Genomic DNA, 19,209 nt, shown 5'->3' with positions numbered 1-19,209 from the left:
GACTGGCATCCCATCCAGGGTGTCTCTGCCTTGTGCCCTGTGCTTCCTGTGATGTGTGTGTCCCATAACCCTGTACTGCAGTTATTGGAATTTGTTGGATACTTTTTTGATATATGATCTTTCTGTTCCTGGGGATGGCTGAAGCTGGTCCATTAACTTTTGGCTTAAATATAAGAGTAGTGTTCAATTTTCATTATTAGAGTATGGAATTATTTTGGATGATTAAAATGATCACTCTGAACTTGACTGTCCTTCCTAACATAAATACACTCCCTGCACAAACACACAGAAAGAAAAGTTAGAGATGACATATATTTTCATGAATATTGTATATAGAATAATGTAAAAAAACAAATCTGTGCATTGACAGCACTTGTCAAAGCTTGTTCTGTCTAATCCTGACACAGTCTGTCTATAACTGCACATCCCTGCATGTTTCACCTGAAACCACATGATCCCAAACATGTTTCTAAACCGACACAGAAATTCATTCTCAGTAGATCTGCTCTCTTATACCTTTATACCTAATTTCTATCTACTGCAAAAAATCAAAGAGTAGGATTATAGTTTGTGTACAGAAAAACAATGTCAGTAACTGTTATTCTCATAAAAGATAAATAAATGTTTGCTTTGGGTACAGTTTGTATAATGTACTATTTTGTTCATAAACTGCAGCTCCACTGTTTGCCCAGTCTGCTCTTCTCAGTCTGGTCTCAGTCCAAAACCACACCTGCTGCAGTCTGAGAAGCAGGAAGTTCCTCCCACTGTCACACACAGATGACTGTGAGAGAAAACGAGACTGAATCCTATCAGTGTTCGTGGTAAAATGGCAGAAGCCAGAGTTGCAGTGGATGTACAGTTGAAACCAAAAGTTTACATACACTGTATAAAAAGACATATAACTTTTTTTTTCTTACTGTCTGATATGAAATCATACAAAACCCTTTCAGTGTTAGGCCTGTTCGGATTCCCAAAATAATTTATATTTGCTAAATGTCAAGATAATGTGTGAGAGAATTTTTCAGAGATTTTTTTAGTACTTTCTTCAAAGTCAAAAGTTTACATAAATTTGCTTAGTATTTGGTAGAATTGCCTTTAAACTAAATGACTTGACGCAAACGCTTTGGGTATCCGTCCACAAGCTTCTCACAACAGTTTAATGGAATTTTGGCCCATTCCTCCTGACAGAACTGGTGTAATTGAGTCAGGTTTGTAGGCCGCCTTGCTCTCACACGTCTTTTCAGCTCTGACCACAAATTTTCTATGGGATTGAGATCAGGGCTTTGTGATGGCCACTCCAAAACATTGACTTTGTTGCCCTTAAGCCACTTTGTAACCAATTTTGCAGTATGCTTAGGGTCATTGTCCATTTGGAAGACCCATTTGCGCCCAAGCTTTAACTTCCTGGCTGATGTCTTGAGATGCTGCTTCAATATTTCAACATACTGTTCTTTCTTCATGATGCCATCTATTTTGTGAAGTGCACCAGTCCCTCCTGCAGCAAAACACCCCCACAACATGATGCTGCCACCTCCGTACTTCACAGTTGGGATGGTGTTCTCAGGCTTGAAGGCTTCCCCCTTTTTCCTCCAAATATGACGATGGTCATTATGGCCAAACAGTTCAATTTTTGTTTCGTCAGACCACAGGACATGTCTCCAGAAATTAGGGTCTTTGTCCCTGTGTGTATTTGCAAAGTGTAATCTGGCTTTTTTATGTCGCTTTTGGAGTAATGGCTTTTTCCTCGCTGAGTAGCCTTTCAGCGCATGTCGGTACAGGACTCGTTTCACTGTGGATAGTGATACACTCTTACCAGCTTCAGCCAGCATCCTCACAAGGTCTTTTGCTTTTGTTCTGGGATTGATACGCACATTCCGCACCAAAACACGTTCATCTCTTGGACTCAGGAGCCGTCTTCTTCCTGAGCGGTATGATGGCTGGACATTCCCATGTTGTTTATACTTGCGTATAATTGTTTGAACAGATGAACGTTGCACCTTCATATATCTGGAAATTGCTCCCAAGGTTGAACCAGTCTTGTGGAGGTCCACAAATCTCTTCCTGATGTCTTGGCTGATTTGTTTAGACTTTCCCATGGTGTCACAAAAGGAAGCAGTGTGTTGAGGTTTGCCTTTACATACATCCACAGGTGTGCCTCCAATCAACTCAAGTGGTGTCAATTAACCTATCAGACGCTTCCAAAGCTATGACATCATCATCTGGGCTTTCCCAATTAGTTTTAAGACATAGTAACCTTAGTGTATGTAAACTTTTGACTTTGAAGAGAGTACTAAAAAAATCTCTAAAAAATTTTCTCACACTTTTTCTTGAAATTTAGCAAAAATAAATTACTTTGGGAATCCGAACGGGCCTAAAACTGAAAGGGTTTTGTATGATTTAATATCAGACAGTAAGAAAAAAAAGTTATATGTCTTTTTATACAGTGTATGTAAACTTTTGGTTTCAACTGTAAATGAGTTAAGTTGTGCAATCTGTCTAGATCTACTAAAGGATCCAGTAACTATTCCCTGTGGACATAGTTACTGTATGAGCTGCATTAAGAGCTGCTGGGATCAGGAAGATCATGCTGGAGTTTACAGCTGCCCCCAGTGCAGACAGACCTTCATACCCAGACCTGTTCTGGGCAGAAACACCATGCTGGCTGAAGTGGTGGAGAAACTGAAGAAGACTGGACTACAAGCAGCTGCTCCTGCTGACCAGTATGCTGAACCTGGAGATGTGGAGTGTGACGTCTGTACTGGGAGAAAACACAAAGCTGTCAAGTCCTGCCTGGTGTGTCTGGCCTCCTACTGTGAAACTGACCTGCAGCTTCACAACAAACTCCACCATGCAAAACAGCACAAGCTCATTGATGCCATCGGCCATCTGAAGGACAAGGTCTGTTCCCACCATGACAAACCGCTGGAGGTTTACTGCCGTACCCACCAGCAGTGTATCTGTTATCTCTGTACGATGGATGAACACAGAGGCCATGATACAGTCTCAGCTGCTACAGGAAGGGCGGAGATACAGGTCAGGCTAATTTAAAAGAATTTCCCCTTTCTATCTAAAACAATTTCCCCAAAGGGATCAGTGAAAGTATCAATTATTGTTATTATCTAAAAGTTAATTTTAAATAAATGGATTTTGTCTTAACACTTGTTCGTGTAATTGCTACGAAACACTCAGATCAAGTCTGGTTCGGTAAAGTTGTCATGACCTACTTGTCCGGTCTTACTAGCGGGGTTACTAGCTTGTCGGATTTAAGGTAGTCTGGGCAAAATGTAAGTAAACGAATATGAAGTCCATTTAAACTGTGGTACCTTACATCCGACAAGCCAGTAACCCTTCATAGTACAGAAGAACTCACTAGAGCCACAGTACAGTAAGGCCGTGCCCGGCGAAGATGTTTGTACGGGACGCCATGACACTCAAAATAAAATAAATAAGTATATCAAAAAATATAAATAAAATGATAAATATTTCAATAATGTATCCTTTTATTTTTAAATAATTTCATAAAATTTCATACATTTCATAAAATTATATTTCATAATAACACTTGTCTTCTATGTATAATTTTTTAATTTGACAATTTATTGTTTCGTAATAATGTTGCGATTTTCATTAGACAATTATTATTATAAAATAATATTTTCATAATAAAGTTTAACTTTTCACATTATCGCCATGCATTTCTATACTCCATCAAGAGGTGTTTTGCAGGATTGGCACTGCAGCCACCGGATAAAACTCACACTGTTCCATTGGGACTGGTGTGGTGCTGAGGTGTCACCCACTGCACGGCTGCACTCAGGTTCTCATCCCTGAGGTGGTTCGTCGTGTGGTGGGTGCGGTAAGGCACTGTACTCAGTGTGTGCTCCTTACCTCCGTACCTTACCTTACCTTACCTTACCTACATCAACACAGTACAAATGTACATGTTATAAAAGGTCTTTCGGTACTAAGATGTACGTAGATTAATACTTTTCTATTCAAGGTTAAAGGGTTCAGCCTTTAAAGCATTGTGTTGGTTGCCATAGGATAATATTTTGGCTTTCAATGATAACCAGTGAAGCTCAAAATTTATGAAAATATTAACAAAGAGGTTCATTGTTTTGTCTGATATGCTGAATTATGTCTGACTTGGAACAAATGAAGTAAAAGTAGTCAGGGCTGGAGTGGGACTGAATATCTAACCAGGAATTCAAGCCCCCGGACAGCCCAATATAAAACTATATAAACAATTACACTGTTATTATATGTTTCTATTCACACATCCATTTGCTAGGCTACTGAACACACATTCTTACCTACATGCTTTAATTTTACCTTCATGTCATTTTTACCGGCACATTTCACTAATATTAATAACGCGTGGAGCAGCTTTGACATAAATAATGAAGCTTCGTCTCAGTGCCTGTCCTTCTGTCTCTTCCCCGTGTGGCCAGCAGCCATCGCTGTCCATCCACTTTGTCCTCTCATCGTCTTTGGCCCTAGTGTGTTCTTCCTTTTCCCCACATGGCTGCATTTGACTCAATGGGATGAGTGTGTGACACAGAGGCTGAGACCAGCTGGTTATGGGTTTGAGGCAGGTCAGGAACCAACCTCACCTCTTTCATTTAATTATTGCTTTTCTATTCTTCCCAGTGTTTGTTAGTTCTCTGTTCTGCTTGTGAAGCTTGTGCCTTGTTTTATTATGTTCCACATGTTTCTGTACTTTCTAAGTATTGAATTCCTTGTGTGTGTTTCTTACTTTCAGTGTTTGTGGGAGTTTTCCTAGTCTTGTGTTCATTAATATAAGTTACTGCACTTGTTGCCTGTTTTCCCTGCACTGTTGTTATTGGTTAATTGTCTCACATCTGTCTTTGTTAGTTCGCTACAGCAGCCTGAGCATTAGATTGGCTACAGAAACCTGCAATGCAGGTTGTGTGTCTGACACAGACAATCACATTTTGTGCAGCGTCAGTGTGAGCCATCGCACTTTATTCTGTATTCCCCACTCCTCCATCAGGCTGCCTCGACTGCAGCCATGTTTTCTGCAGAATGAGACTTTGGGAATTTTCCTGCTCCCAATAATAAGGTCGACAGCTCAGTCTTATCATTTATAAAATGGCATTTGACTGCTAAATAAGCTTCCATATGTATGAATGTCCACATGTCAGATGTTAGTCTTACTGCTTTGGCATTTCTCACCTCTTCCTTTGCTTTCTCTTTTTCTATCTTAAATGTTTCTGTCACCAAACCCTTTCATGTTTGCCTGGATGGGAGAATGTAGGTTGGATCCAGGATCCCCACAACCTCCCTAAATCCTGCGTTATCCACTATGGTGAAGGGTTGTGCATATTGACCAAAGCCTCATCAATCATTTGTTTCTTGGTCTCTATACTGGGAAAATTATACAGATTATTGGGTAATACCCTCACCCAAATCTGATATTATGTATTCATACAATTATTATTATCATTCATACAATTATTATTATTAAATTAATTATTGAAAATGAATTATTATTAAATTATTATGATGATTAAAACTTACGCTGCAGTGTGTGTGTACGCCGAAATATGTGCTGTACAACAGGTTTGAAACCGGTAATGAGGATTGTGCCACATTTTCAGTTTCCAAAGCAGTCACATGGTTGAGTGCAGAATGAAGCTTCAGATGACCATGGTCACGTGTTCAGGGTGGAACGAAGGAAACTGAAGCTGTGCTTCAGAATGTAGTGAATCGCTTTTTTATTGTCAAGCTTAACATCACTAGCTGCCCCATTCCCTCTGTTAGTCTACGTGTCATTTTCTTAGCTACTTTTTCCCTGGTGAGTTTTGACCCCTTATTGTTCCTTTATTGTGTGTCTTTCCAGTTTGGACAGGATGATAAATGAATGTGATCTCAGCTAATGAAACAAACTTGTTTTGTCGTCTTGTTTCCTATCTGTAGAAACAAATGGGTGAAAAACAGAGGGAATTTCAGCAGAGAATTCAGATGAGAGAGAAGGAACTGCAGGAGCTGAGAGAGGCTGTGGCCTCATTCACAGTGAGTATGAACCTGAGGAGAAGATAACAGCTGGCTTGTGATCATATTGTATCTTCTTTCAGATTCAACAGATTGCAGATTCACAGACTTGTGCGGATTAATCAAATTAATGCTGCTGTGGGTTATTCTGGGTCAGTGGGATAAAGTTGCTAGATTACAGAGTTTAACCAAGTGTTGCAGCAGTAGTAGCTTATTTATTTAAAAAAATACCATAAATGCCTATTTGAGAAAAATGCAACTTTTCACAACCCAGCGTAATGCAAATAACCACTAAAAAAGTCACCTATTAAACTGAGACCTAATGGTGACAACCAACCTGCCCCATACAGCCACCAGTCTCTGCCAAATCCCTGCAGCTGACAGTGTATGAGCTTAATGAGTGATCATTTCCAATCAGTGCTGGCTGGGTTTCAGTACCTGAGGCATCCAGCATGGTGATGCTCCAAACCCCAGCCCTGTGCTGTTTTTATACCTCCTGTCAGCTCACATCTCTATTGTACAATGAGGCTCTCTGGAGTCTCAAAAGGGGCCAATTGTAATTTACTGTCCTCTGCTCCCTGTGTCACCAACAGAGCTCAGCACAGTCAGCAGTGGAGGACAGCGAGAGGATCTTCACTGAGATGATCAGCTCCATTGAGAGAAGACGCTCTGAGGTGACAAAGCTGATCAGAGATCAGGAGAAGGCTGCAGTGAGTCAGGCTGAAGGAGACATGGACAGACGGAAGCAGGAGATTGATGAACTGAAGTGGAGACACTCTGAGCTGGAGCAGCTTTCACACACAGAAGATCACATCCATTTCCTCCAGGTAACAGAACAGCTACTTTGGCAATAAGAAAACCAGAGTATTCAAATGGATGCATATTGTCATTTGTATTTCAACTAGTCTGTCATTGGTCAGATGTTAATGGTCCTGTTAATTAGATTGCAATACACATTTGTATTGATGAAGCTGTTTAATCAGACTGTGTGTCTGTAGAGGCGCCAGGCTCTTCCTGTCACTCCTGAAGCTGGATTTGGACCCAGAATCTCTGTCAGTCCCAGATCTGATTTTGGGAATTTGAGGAAGGCGGTTTCTGAGCTGAAAGATCAACTGGAGAATTTTTGCAGAATGAAAATGGCAGAGATCCATCACCAGGTTAATACATTTCTAGTCTGTTCATGTTAATATAGACCAGGGCTGGCCAGTCTTACCCAGAAAGGGCTGCTTTTGCTGGATTACTAATTAGAGGACTGATTGGCTGAAGGGTCTCACACCTGGGGTTGAACAGCTGACCTAAAGGTTACCCCAAAGACCTGCGTACACACTGGACTTTGCGGGTAGAATTGCCCCCCCCCCCCCCGATGTGGACCATGCAGAGAGAGTATGCAGTACAGTCAGCCTCACATTTGTGTGACCAAGTCAGTTTGTTTACAATAAGTTTAAATCTTTGTGATAACTGGTGAAAGAGCTTCACATTCTACTGGCTGCAAAACCCAGATCACATGAAACATGTTTCTTCTACATTATAGAAACCAAAAATCTGTATTATGTGTAACTTACCATGATTTGCAGTTTGTTAAAATGCCTGTTATTGTCCCTCATAATGATAATACCCTACTGCTGTTATCTCCACAGTGAGTGAAGTCCATCTCCCACAAGTAAATTCCTTTTACTCACATCCCTGTTTCTCTCTGTCTCCTTCTAGTTACCAAAGACACCGTCCTACCGGTATTAGTGCCCAGGAACAGAGCAGAATTCTTACACTGTGAGTCTGTTCACACACACACTTCTCTCTCCCTGTATGAGGTGGAGTGTGTTTTATTGTGTTTCATTTTCTACTGCCAGTGGAGCTTCTCTTTCTCTCTCCCGCTGCCTCCTGGTCTTTCACATTTACATGAGCTTTTTATCTCAGTGGACTTTAAATCCAATTGCTAAGTAAGGCTAGTTTATTCAGGGTGCTTTTCCACTGCACCAGGTTCGGTACTTTTGGTTCTTTCCCTTTTCCATTAACTTCCAGTCGAGTATCAGTACCAGAAGTTCCAGTACCAAAAGCATCATTGCAGCTGTGGTACTTTTTCGATACTTCGGAACTTTGGTGTGGGACTTACAAACACGTTCATTGTCAATTTAAAAAACAATTTTAAAAAGTCTAAAAGCCCAAAATACAAATAAACAGTTAACTAAAAAGAAGTGAGATTGTAGAGGCAGCGTATGACTAAACTCCTGCTAATTTAATTTATTGAAACAAAGCAGCAACAAAAACGTTTTAATCCCTGATTATAATGAACTGACAGTGTTAGCAGACCTCAGGTCTTCAGGAAACTTGTTCCACAGACAGGGAGCATAGACACTAAAAGCTGCTTCAGCCTGCTTGGTCTTCATTCTGGGACACTGAGTAAACTTTCAGGGGTCTGGATGCTTCACAAGGTTCAAGGAAGTTAGTGCCATTTAGTGCCTTGTACACAAGTAATATTTAATTATTAATCCTATGATGCTCAGGAAGCCAGTGCAGTGATTACGGACCTGTGTGATATGCTCTACTTCCTTGGTGTTAGTGAGGACTCTGGTGGCAGCATCCTGGATGAGCTGCAGCTGTCTGACTGATTTATTACCAAGACCTGCAAAGACACCATTTCAATAGTCTAGCCTGCTGGAAATAAACACATGAACAAGCTTTTCCGTATCTGGTTTAGAGAGAAATCCTTCTCTCTCTCTCTTATTGGGCTGGTTTCAGCTTCCGTTGGGTGGATCTTAAGCAGACCTTGGGCTGGACCTGGGAACACTGTACTGATGCCTCATTTCCACCAACATGGAGCCGGTGCTGGGCTGGTTGTCACTTGATGCCTTTTCAGAACCTGCCTGTGTTTCCACCAGTTTAAAAAATTTACATAGGTGACAGTGAAAGTAAAGGTTCATATGTATTCCGTTTTGTGGGATTTGTTCTTTTCTGTTCCAGAATAAGTTTTTATAAGCTGCCAACTGTCCTTTTAAGGATCACGCTATTAAAGATGCCAATAACTGAACTTTGCAATCTGCCTCATAATCTGCGGCATGGTTTTCATTTACAATGCAAAGTTACTCCGATAATAAGCTGGCTAGTTGTTTTACTGCTGCCACCGGAAATATTAGACAAAACTATATTGGTTATTGACTGAATTATCCAGGTATGTGGATGGTTTGGACACGATGGCCCCTCCCAGTTGCACTGATGTTATGAGAACTATTTTTTTAAATTTTTTGTGGTGGCCTGTAGCCTTGTGCCTTTGACTGAATCACAGCCATGATATACCGGAGTATCTTCTTATATGTTATTGCTTAATTATACTGCACTCATAAAGCATTCTAAACACAGCTATAAATATTTATAAAAAGCATAACACATTATACCCATGATTATAATGCTGTATGAATGCTTTATGACACACTCATCTATAAGGCACTATAGATACCTTCATAATGCAATACAAAGCATCCTTAATGCTTATACCGATCATTATAATGCATTATGAAGGTATTTATAGTGCACTAAAGAAGAGAGCTTCAAACATCATTCATTATGCATAATAAGCATGCCTATAATGTGTTATGCCTTTTGATAAATATTTAAAGCCATGATTATAATGTATAACAATAGATTATTATTTGTTGTGAATTTTACTAACAACATGGCCTTAAGTGTTCCAGAGATTTTATAATGTTCCGTAATCTGAGCAAATGGAAGCATGTAGATGTTGAACAAAGAGGCTCAGTGAGGATTATAATTCTAATTGGTGATCAGTGTTGACACACCACAGCACACAGTGTACAACACCGAAATGTGTCCTCTGCATTTAACCCATATGTGACATTGTGACATAGCAAGGGGCAGCTAATTCAGTGCCCAGAGAGCAGTGTTCTTGCTGGTCGGGGATTCAATCCAACAACCATTAAGCCACCACTGCCCACTGCCAATAACGGACCCTTGAGGAACTCCACATGTAATTTCTGTTCATTCAGATTCATAATTACCCTTCTGACAGAAAGTAGTGCCTGACTTGTAAAAATAATTCAAACCCATTAAATAAGGCGGCGGCTCCACCTCCTTCCCTAAGTGCTCTAGTCTCACTGATAAAGGGCAGGTAGGAGTAGCTGGTTTGATCAGGGCTGCTGCATAGTTTTCATTTCACCCCATTTCAGTTTAAAGCATAAAAATCAAGGTTTATCTTGATATTAAAATCAGTCATTAATAATGATTTTCCAGCCACAGACCTGATATTCAGTAAAGATCAGTTTAATGTATTAAACACATTGTCTGACCCAGTGTGTTGGTGACACACAACTGGAGTCAGATGAGAGAGAGTAGCTGTGGGCTTTGATGCACTTTGTTCCCCCTGAAGTCAGTCAGAGCAGGAATGGCTGACACTGGGGCTGCTCCTCACTGCCTAGTGTGGGCTGTAGCTACAGCAGGGGATCCAAACCAAGTCAGCGGCGGGCGGTGGGGTAAGGGTCCAGCCTGTCCTAGATGTCATCATGCACTGTAATGCTGAAAGCTGGGAAACTGCCCTCGCTTTGTTTGGGTAGCAGGAACGTTTGGTATCACTCAGTAACAGCTCATCAAAACCTTTTATCTGCATCCTTATCTTGTGTGAGCTACGGTATCTATGAGCAGTGAGGTTCGGGGGGGGGGGGGGGGGCTTCCTTCCCTCACATTTGCCCTTTTTGTGCATTCGCTGACTGTACTTTTTTTCAGATTCATTAATATTGTCCTAAGACGGCACCTGCAGTCTTACCCAATCTGGCTGTGACACTGAACATCTCCTAAGTCTGTGCTTTAGGGCCATGACTTCACACGACACGACTACACTTGCATGCGTAGTTTACATCTATCTGGAGGACTGAAGGTCATGTCCACCGGGGGGCAGTGCGAGAAAACCATCTTGGTCGGTTCCTTCGTTTCCAGTCTCACTTGTTAGTATGAGGTTGTGGCATTAAATGTTGTACAAGGACGAAGGAGTCAAGATGGCGCTCTGAAGAACACGCTTTGATTAGAGCTGCAAGCCCACTTCTTTTGTTTACCATGTACTGTGAACTATATGCAGTTTTACTACTGTCTGGTTTTATTTAATCATCCAGTGACTGCAATAACTATACATAGTCATGATTAGCTTGATGATAGGCTTGCTGACTTTCTAGCCTAAAGAAATAGGCTGAGTTCTGCTCACCTTGTTCAAGCCATTTTTGCCACAATCTAACAAAGGCTCCTTCTGCCTTATGTTTATATATAATCATACAATTTATTCTGTAAGGCACCTCCTACAATTTTTTCTGTATCAGTAAGACAACTGACTGGTTTGCAGGTTAAAGCAGTAAATCTCATTTATAATTTTCTTTTCTTCATCTCTTCCGATTCGAGCCAAGTCACTACTAAACCTTCTGACAAATTTTGCTACATGATGTTATTATTGCAATACTTTTTTCTGTATTGGGTCTGTTCCAGTGTAAGTCAGTTAATTATTCTATGTTTAAAATAGCTAATTTATTTCTCAAGATTGAACTGTTTAATATCCCGTTTGAAGATATTTTATATCCAGTAGACGATGACAAAGATTGCATGTTCTCCCCATGTCGTCGTGGGGTTTCCTCTGGGTACTCCAGTTTGCCCCCACAGTCCAAAGACACGCTGAGGCTAGTTGGAGTTACTAAATTGCCCATAGGTGTGCCTGTGTGAGTGACTGCTGTGTGAGTGTGCCCTGCGATGGGCTGGCCCCCCATCCTGGGTTGTTCCCTGCCTCGTGCCCATTGCTTCCGGGATAGGCTCCGGACCCCCCGCGACCCAGTAGGATAAGCGGTTTGGAAAATGGATGGATGGATATATATATATATATATATATATATATATATATATATATATATATATATATATATATATATATATATATAACCGCACACACACACACACACACAAATAGATTATATGTTATATATTAGATAAGTGCCAGAAAAATCGATGGATGGAACTGTATGAAAAATAATGCTGCTTATGAAAGTAGGCAAGTAAGAATTTCAGGTTAGAATTTTATTGTACCTTGTACGCATGACACTGCTTTCTAAGAAACTTATACTGCCATTAAATTTTGAAGACACTGTACAAAGAAGGACACAATAGTGTTCGGAATATTTTTTTCTTGTCTGTGAAAATATACAGCTCTTCTGGACACTCATTCTTAAAAAAATCAGATGCTACTTTAATACGATCTGTACCGTTAGTAAAGACAATGTTCCGTGACAAAACGTGACCATACTGCCACGCCAATTTCTGGTGGCACTGCACGTCGCGCATGCGTCTTGTTATCCTCATGTAAGTGCGCAGACGAAGCCGGAATCAACACAGAAAACACGTGGCGGCCAGACTGGTACCTCTCCGCGCACGTATAAGCGGACGTGTTTGTATAGACTTTTATGATGCATTTTACTCCTCCGCGGACGACCGCCTGCCGCACTCCAAATTTGTCTTTAAACGCCAACATAGATGATTTTGATGAGGATTGGGGTAGTTTGCAAACCCTACAGCCAATTTTCAAGGTAATAGAACTGTTGCATACATTTAAATGCGTATGCATATGTGTGCAGACTTGTCCCAAATTGAAAAGCTCACGCCAGCCAGTTGATCAAAGTTGGCAGCCCCGTGAACTGCCGCTCTGAATTTGTAAAACGTAGGGAAACATACACAGACCTCGCGGCTGTGGTACGTGTGCAGGGAATATCAGAATTACTACTAATACTTAAATAGGGCACGTGCACATGTGTAAAGTACACAGCTTGACCAGAGAAATATGAACGTTTCCATGTACGCATACGCGGTGTAATACGCGAGTGCTGCGCTTTGCGGAGAACCAGCCTAGATGCGTCTGCGTTGGGAGCGTCGCGTTGGCGCGCTGCTGGAGAGAGGTGTGTGTCCAAAGTGGATTAAAAGACGTTCATATTGTGACCTAAAGACAAACTCACTTTTAGTGGTAATCTTTGTTGTGTAATTTTATGGTTAATATGTTTGATGAATGCTGTTTGTAATTTTATTTACCTGTAATTAAGCCTATTAGTTTAACACCCGCGTCATTTCGGCGCGTCTTCCCGCCGGCGTCGCGCGGGCGACCAACATTTCCTGAGGTAATTCACATATTTGACTTTTTATATTTTATGTATCGTACAGAATAATAGAGCGCAGGCTAAAGTGCAGTTCGGCCCCAGCGAGTCTCTCAGCGCGGCGTGTCTCACAGCGCAGGGGGCAGCCGGAGCGCCGCAGACTCGGGCGGCTACATGAGTATATTGGGAATAAAATGTGTGTATTGGAGCGAGTTCTGTGTGAGTGAGTGTGTGAGGTGTGACAGTGATAATGATGGAGATGCTGGGCTTCGTCATGGGATTAATGGCTCTTCCTCTTGCCTACAGGCTCCTGCCAGCTGACGCTGGACCCCAACACTGCAAACAGAGAAGTGTCTCTGTCAGGGGGGGACAGGAAGGTGACATGGGGGGGGGCAAACTCCCCCGTGTCGCTGTGCATGCTGGGATAGCTCACTGTGTGCTGGAGGAATCATTTTTACCGTATCAGAGTCTCACATGTCGCTGCTTCTCCGTGGCAAAAAGGTAAAATCTCTGCTTTATAACCAGTATAACCCTTTTTACTCTGTCTGAAGTGTGATGTATGTTAATAAAACAAGTAATTGGGTTCTGTAAGCTGAACAAACATACAAAATGACTGTTTTTCTCTGACGTATGTTCTATGTTGGCTGTTAATGCACCAAAACTGCCTAAACAAATTCATAGTACATGCAGTTGTACCAATAGAGTGAATTCTGATTCTGAAAAAAATAAAATGTAATGAAATCTAAGGCTGATGAGTGGGGGGAGCTTTTCCCCTCCCCTCTATATGTATATTTTATATTTCTTTCTATATATTGTATTTGCTACCTGTACACTGACAATAAAGGCTTCCTATTCTATCCCATTAATGTCCCGGTTCCGCGCTGCCCAGAACGTAACTGAGTAACAGACTTAATCCGCGCTCTCTGCTCACTGAGCGCAGCAGCCTGATATCGCAGCGGCGACGCTTTGGCCAGCAGGGGGCGGCAGACGGCAGACAGTTTATTAACTCAAAACCTACAGCGGTCCTGAGGTAACTTAGTAAAGATAATAACATAATCAAATTAATCATATATTAACTAAGTAAACATAAATAACACAAAATCTTAATAAGTCACGTTAGTACAACAACAACAGAAAGGCACCTGATCATCAATGAAGTAGTGTAGGTGATTACCAATTACCAGAAAAAAATCACATAAATCCTGTTTCATTAGGAATCCTGAGATATATACAGTACTGTGCAAAAGTCTTAGGGAGTCATAGGAAATGTTTAATGTTTAATGCTATTTATCTGGGTAGTAAATTTATATTTTCTCAGTATTAAAAACAAATTTTAATATTAGAACATGTGCAAATTATGAGTAAAACAAAAAAAACTAAAAGGAATTTCTTATGTTCTCCAAAAAGTTACTGATATCTTGTTGGATGGCTAGATGAACACCAATATGGTTCCTAAACCTCTCCTCAGGTTCACCTCGGCCATTTCATGTATTGAAATTGAAATTTCACCACCAGCTCAATTAATTCATGAAACTAGTTTTGAAAAGTCACTGAGGTATTGATTAGCTATATGAGGTGAGCTAGTGGTCATGTCAAAAAATACATGAGTATATTGAAAATACTGCCAATACTGGGATGACTTTAGGAGAGATTTTGAAACGGTTAAGGGCAAACAGTTTGACAGACATAATATCATAGGTTTAAATCAACATGGAGATCATTTTAAAAGTTTATGTGACTGCCTAATATATATATATATTAATATATATATATATATCCATCCATCCATCCATCCATTGTCCAAACCGCTTACTGGGTCGCGGGGGGTCCGGAGCCTATCCCGGAAGCAATGGGCACGAGGCAGGGAACAACCCAGGATGGGGGGCCAGCCCACAGCTGTTTCTGCTCCCATTGCATTAATATGGAAGCCATCTGCTTGTGTTGATGTTTCGCCTGATATTTCAGGTGATATTTCAGGATGCAGGCGGGTGGACTGGGTGGTGGTACTGTTATAGTGGGGTTTGCTGGATAAATGGACGATTCACAGTTTATATTCCATGAAAGTCCACATATATCATTCCATTCACCCTATTCATGTTCACCATCGCAGTGGCCAGCGTCCAGGCAGGATGTTCACCAGCACTTTTCAATCTCTTAATGCATGTTACAGTGAGCAGCTGCCATTCTGGGAAAGTCTGGCTTCCCTCTTGGGGACATGATCAACAGAACAACGTGTGAAAGATGATGTGTTTTGGGGTAACTCTCAGGGGGGAGGATGATTTATCACTATTTGCCCAATTGTGAGTCAAAGTCAGAAAACAAAAGCCTTTGTTCTGTTTTGGGCTCCTGCGCCCAGATGGGGTGACTGGCCCTGCAGGCTGTTTGACTTCACTGGCTTGTTGTCAGACAGTTTAGCTGTATCTGTAGCTCAGAACACGTGGGGACTTGTGGAGCCCATCAGCTGGGTCCAATAAATCTGACCGCCGTAGTCCCAGTTAGCATTAGCACAACTTCTCTATCCATGGCCTTCTCACTTCATAAGTCAAAGTCAACTTTACTGTCATTGTGTATGAGCACAACGAAATGGGGTAGTAGGGCCAATAAAGGCAGTAGAATAGAATAAATAACAATAAAGGCAGTGCGACAATTAGCGTCCTGAATATATATTATATATATATATATATATATATATATATATATATATATATATATATATGACATTGCTAATGGCCACATTCGGATTCATTAAAGTCAAAGTAATTAAAAATCTGGGGCCGAGTGCCTGAAAGACTACAAGTCCTGCTACAGGTTGTCCTGTAACTAATAGTTGTCCTATGGACAGATTCCCCCACCTGAGCTGTAGATCTCTGCAGCTCGTCCAGAGTCACCATGGGCCTCTTGGCTGCATTTCTGATCAGCGCTCTCCTTGTTCGGCCTGTGAGTTCAGGTGGACGGCCTTTTGCAAGCCACTGTAAACCACAGGCATCACCCTAACGGTAAGAAGTGTGATCCGCTTACGACTGACATGCAGTAGAGACAGGATCCCATCCAACACGGGACCCACTATAGGCTCACACAGAAATAAAGGAGAAAAACACCAGCTGCCTTTTCCAAGCTGTTTACATTCCTGCGTTTCCTCATGGTGACAGTAACAGCCCGTGTCACATGACCACTGTCATGTCCTACCCATCACACCTGCCTGACCCTCCTGTCTCCTCACTAGCGTGACCCTCATGATTCATGCCTGTTGCTTGTTGCCCCTCGTTAGTCTTTGCATTTAAGTATCTATTTGTCTCGTCAGCTCCAGTCCGGTCATTGATGTTAAACCTTCCTGCTGCCTGTGACCTTCCCGGTTGCCAGTCCTCCCATTTGTGATCCCTCACGATCCTCTTTGTTTCCAGTCTCAGCCCATCTAGTTCAGCAAACCCCCTTTTTGTTTCGCTACCAAGGATACAGAGATGAGAGTCTTTTACCAAGCTTACAGTGTCCAGAGTGGATGAGCATGACCACAGTGAGAAGAGGATCTGATGGATGGAGGACCTAAGTACCATAATCTTAGTAACGCATGAGCAGAATTGGACCATAAGAGGAACTGGCCGGCTCCATCTCACACATGGTACGTGGGTGTAGAAGTTACTCAAAACCATATGGCTGAAATCCTCCACATGTGCATTTTGAATGTATTGGGCATGTTGTCCTGTTTTAACCATGAGAATCCAGTGAGGGGCGGCTCAGTGGGTAACAGGGCTGCCTTGCAGCTGCAGTGTTGAATGTTTCCATCCTTCTCCTATACTGTCTGTGTGGCGTTTGTTTGCTCTCTTTATCCCACATGGGTTTCTTCCTGCAGCGACTCAGACAGGCATCTGTAAATTGTCCGGACTCCATAACTGTGATTGTTCCTTGTGATTACATGGCATTGTATCCATGGTGGACCCCAGCTTTGTACCCTGCGTTTCCTGTAATTGGCTCTGGGATACCCTTGTGATAAGTGTTTGGAAGATGGATGCATCACATCTTAGTACTTGTGACGATCTGTCCCGTCTCCTCCTGTTTGGGCCAGCAGAGGCCACTAATGGCCCTCCGTAACTCTCCTAATTCTCCCCAGCTGTATCCCATCATTGACGTTCTCCACCCTGGTCTGTTAGCCTCCTACACCTCTCTCCCGTCGGTGATTACTGTGTATAAATGTTCCTGCTCTCATGGTTCCTCAGCTCCGTCATCATTCTTCCAAGTGTTGTTTGCTGTATTCCCTTAATAAAGCCTGTGTCTTTCCCAGAGCTACTGCATCTGAGTCGTCCTTAACCCAGATTATATTACTCATCACATAGAATATCCATTTACATTTAACCCCATGGACACTAAGCTTTTCTCCCAGGGGTCTAAGGTAAGAGAGACCAATTGGACCAATTCGTCCAGATAAATACATTTGTAAAAGAAGTAGTGAATACGTTTCCAATAAATTCCTATTACACATTGACGTTATAATTAGAAGCCACATTATGAAATCGAATATATCCAAACAGCATTTTAATCTGACCAGTAGGGCATGCTGTTGTACCACTTGTAGAAACACTTTTGCATTTACCAGACTTGTTTATCCAAAGTGACTTACAGCAGTGGGAAGGGTTATGTTTTATGCATATTCTTGGGGGATTTGAACCCATGACCAATGCATCATAAATGCAACACTCTACTTGTTCAGCTAGAGAATCTCTATGAAAAAAGTCCTAATGACTTGAAGTAATCAGCTCCTAATGCCAGGTAGCTGAAAACACAATGAGGTTCTTCCTCAATGTGATGCTGCCCAACCCAGCAGACGGGAATCTGATGAATCAGACACGCTTGCCAGTGTCCAGTTTAACCTTTGGGGTCCGTGGACTCGACGGCCAATCAGAGATGGCAGACAGCTGTCCACATGGCCCCGATTGAGCGGTACGTTTGCGTAACCTGCTGGCTGTAAAAGGAGACCATGTGTTTGAATGCTGCATCGCAGGCCTGACACATGAGAAAGACCAGATGCCAGCCACCTCAGACATGTGGATTTTATCTGTGTTCCACAGGCACTTTCATATAAGTGATTTACAGGAACTTCCAGTCTAGTGCAGGGCAGCGCAAACACCCTCATGCATATACTGGTTTTAGCACAGCTTCATTGTAAAGCATATCAGATGGCCTCAGAATCCTGCTCCCTGCTTAATACAAGGTGAATAGGGAGTAGGAACTAGGGGACTAAGGAGTAGTGGACTGTGGGATTAGGGGCCACAGGACTAGGAGACTATGGGACTAAGGGAATAGGGGACCAGAGGGAAAGGGGCTACAGTGTTAGGGACCATGGGACTAAGAAACAAGGAGACTAGGGACTTGTGGATCATGGAAGTGGGGCAAAGGGGAATTGGGCACTATGGACTATGAGACTAAGGTATAGAGGGGCCACAACATTTGAGCACTTAAGACTAGAGGACTGTGGGACTGCAATGCAGCATCTCCGGAAACCTGTTTACTCCTGCTGGGCAGCTTTCATGTGGCACCCCCTGCTGGACAGTGGAGACACTACAGAGGCTGTGTATTGTGTTCAGTCACCTTTTACTGTAAATCACACATGGGTTCACGCTCATTTGTGTCTGCTCTGAATCCCCATGGGCCGAGGTGAAAACTCCATCCACTTTAGGTAATTCAGGGGCCTCTTGCCAAGTTATGTGAGCTTCGTGTCTGATTCTTTGGGCTTCCGTACTGGAAGCAGTCCAGGGTAATTCTGGGAAAGTGTGGAGCTTAGACAAACCAAACTACAGCGTAACATGCTGCCAAGGGGGATTTTAAGATTTTGGTATATTGTGTGGGCATCTTTCTGTTCTTGATATTGATTGATGTATGTAATTATGTAGTATTTTTAATATACGGATAGCGCACTATTGTATACAAAGCGACAAGCCAAGCTTGCAGTTTTGCAGTGTTCATGTGCTGCCACCTTCTGGGAAAACGAAGAACGGATTTTCAGATTAAGATCTAAAAAACTACACATTTACATTTTAGCCCATGTTACACTGGGCTTTTCTCCCAGTGCAGTAAGGTCAGA

The 19,209-nt window shown here is 42.0% G+C and overlaps 1 protein-coding gene across 1 annotated transcript in view; it reads left to right on the top strand.

The window, feature by feature from the left end:
- The first annotated feature begins 2,534 nt into the window (after positions 1-2,534).
- Positions 2,535-19,209, top strand: part of LOC125729079 (E3 ubiquitin/ISG15 ligase TRIM25-like) — a 52,495-nt gene continuing 35,820 nt past the window's right edge. Inside the window, exons 1-4 of the mRNA XM_049005629.1 lie at positions 2,535-3,033; positions 5,941-6,036; positions 6,609-6,842; positions 7,014-7,172. Of these exons, the coding sequence (XP_048861586.1) occupies positions 2,548-3,033; positions 5,941-6,036; positions 6,609-6,842; positions 7,014-7,172 (975 nt within the window). The 5' untranslated portion in view covers positions 2,535-2,547. The remainder of the gene's footprint in view (positions 3,034-5,940; positions 6,037-6,608; positions 6,843-7,013; positions 7,173-19,209) is intronic.

The sequence above is a fragment of the Brienomyrus brachyistius genome, unplaced genomic scaffold, assembly GCF_023856365.1.
Source record: "Brienomyrus brachyistius isolate T26 unplaced genomic scaffold, BBRACH_0.4 scaffold470, whole genome shotgun sequence".
Classification (NCBI taxonomy): Eukaryota; Metazoa; Chordata; class Actinopteri; order Osteoglossiformes; family Mormyridae; genus Brienomyrus; species Brienomyrus brachyistius.
This window is presented reverse-complemented; position numbering and strand designations above follow the sequence as displayed.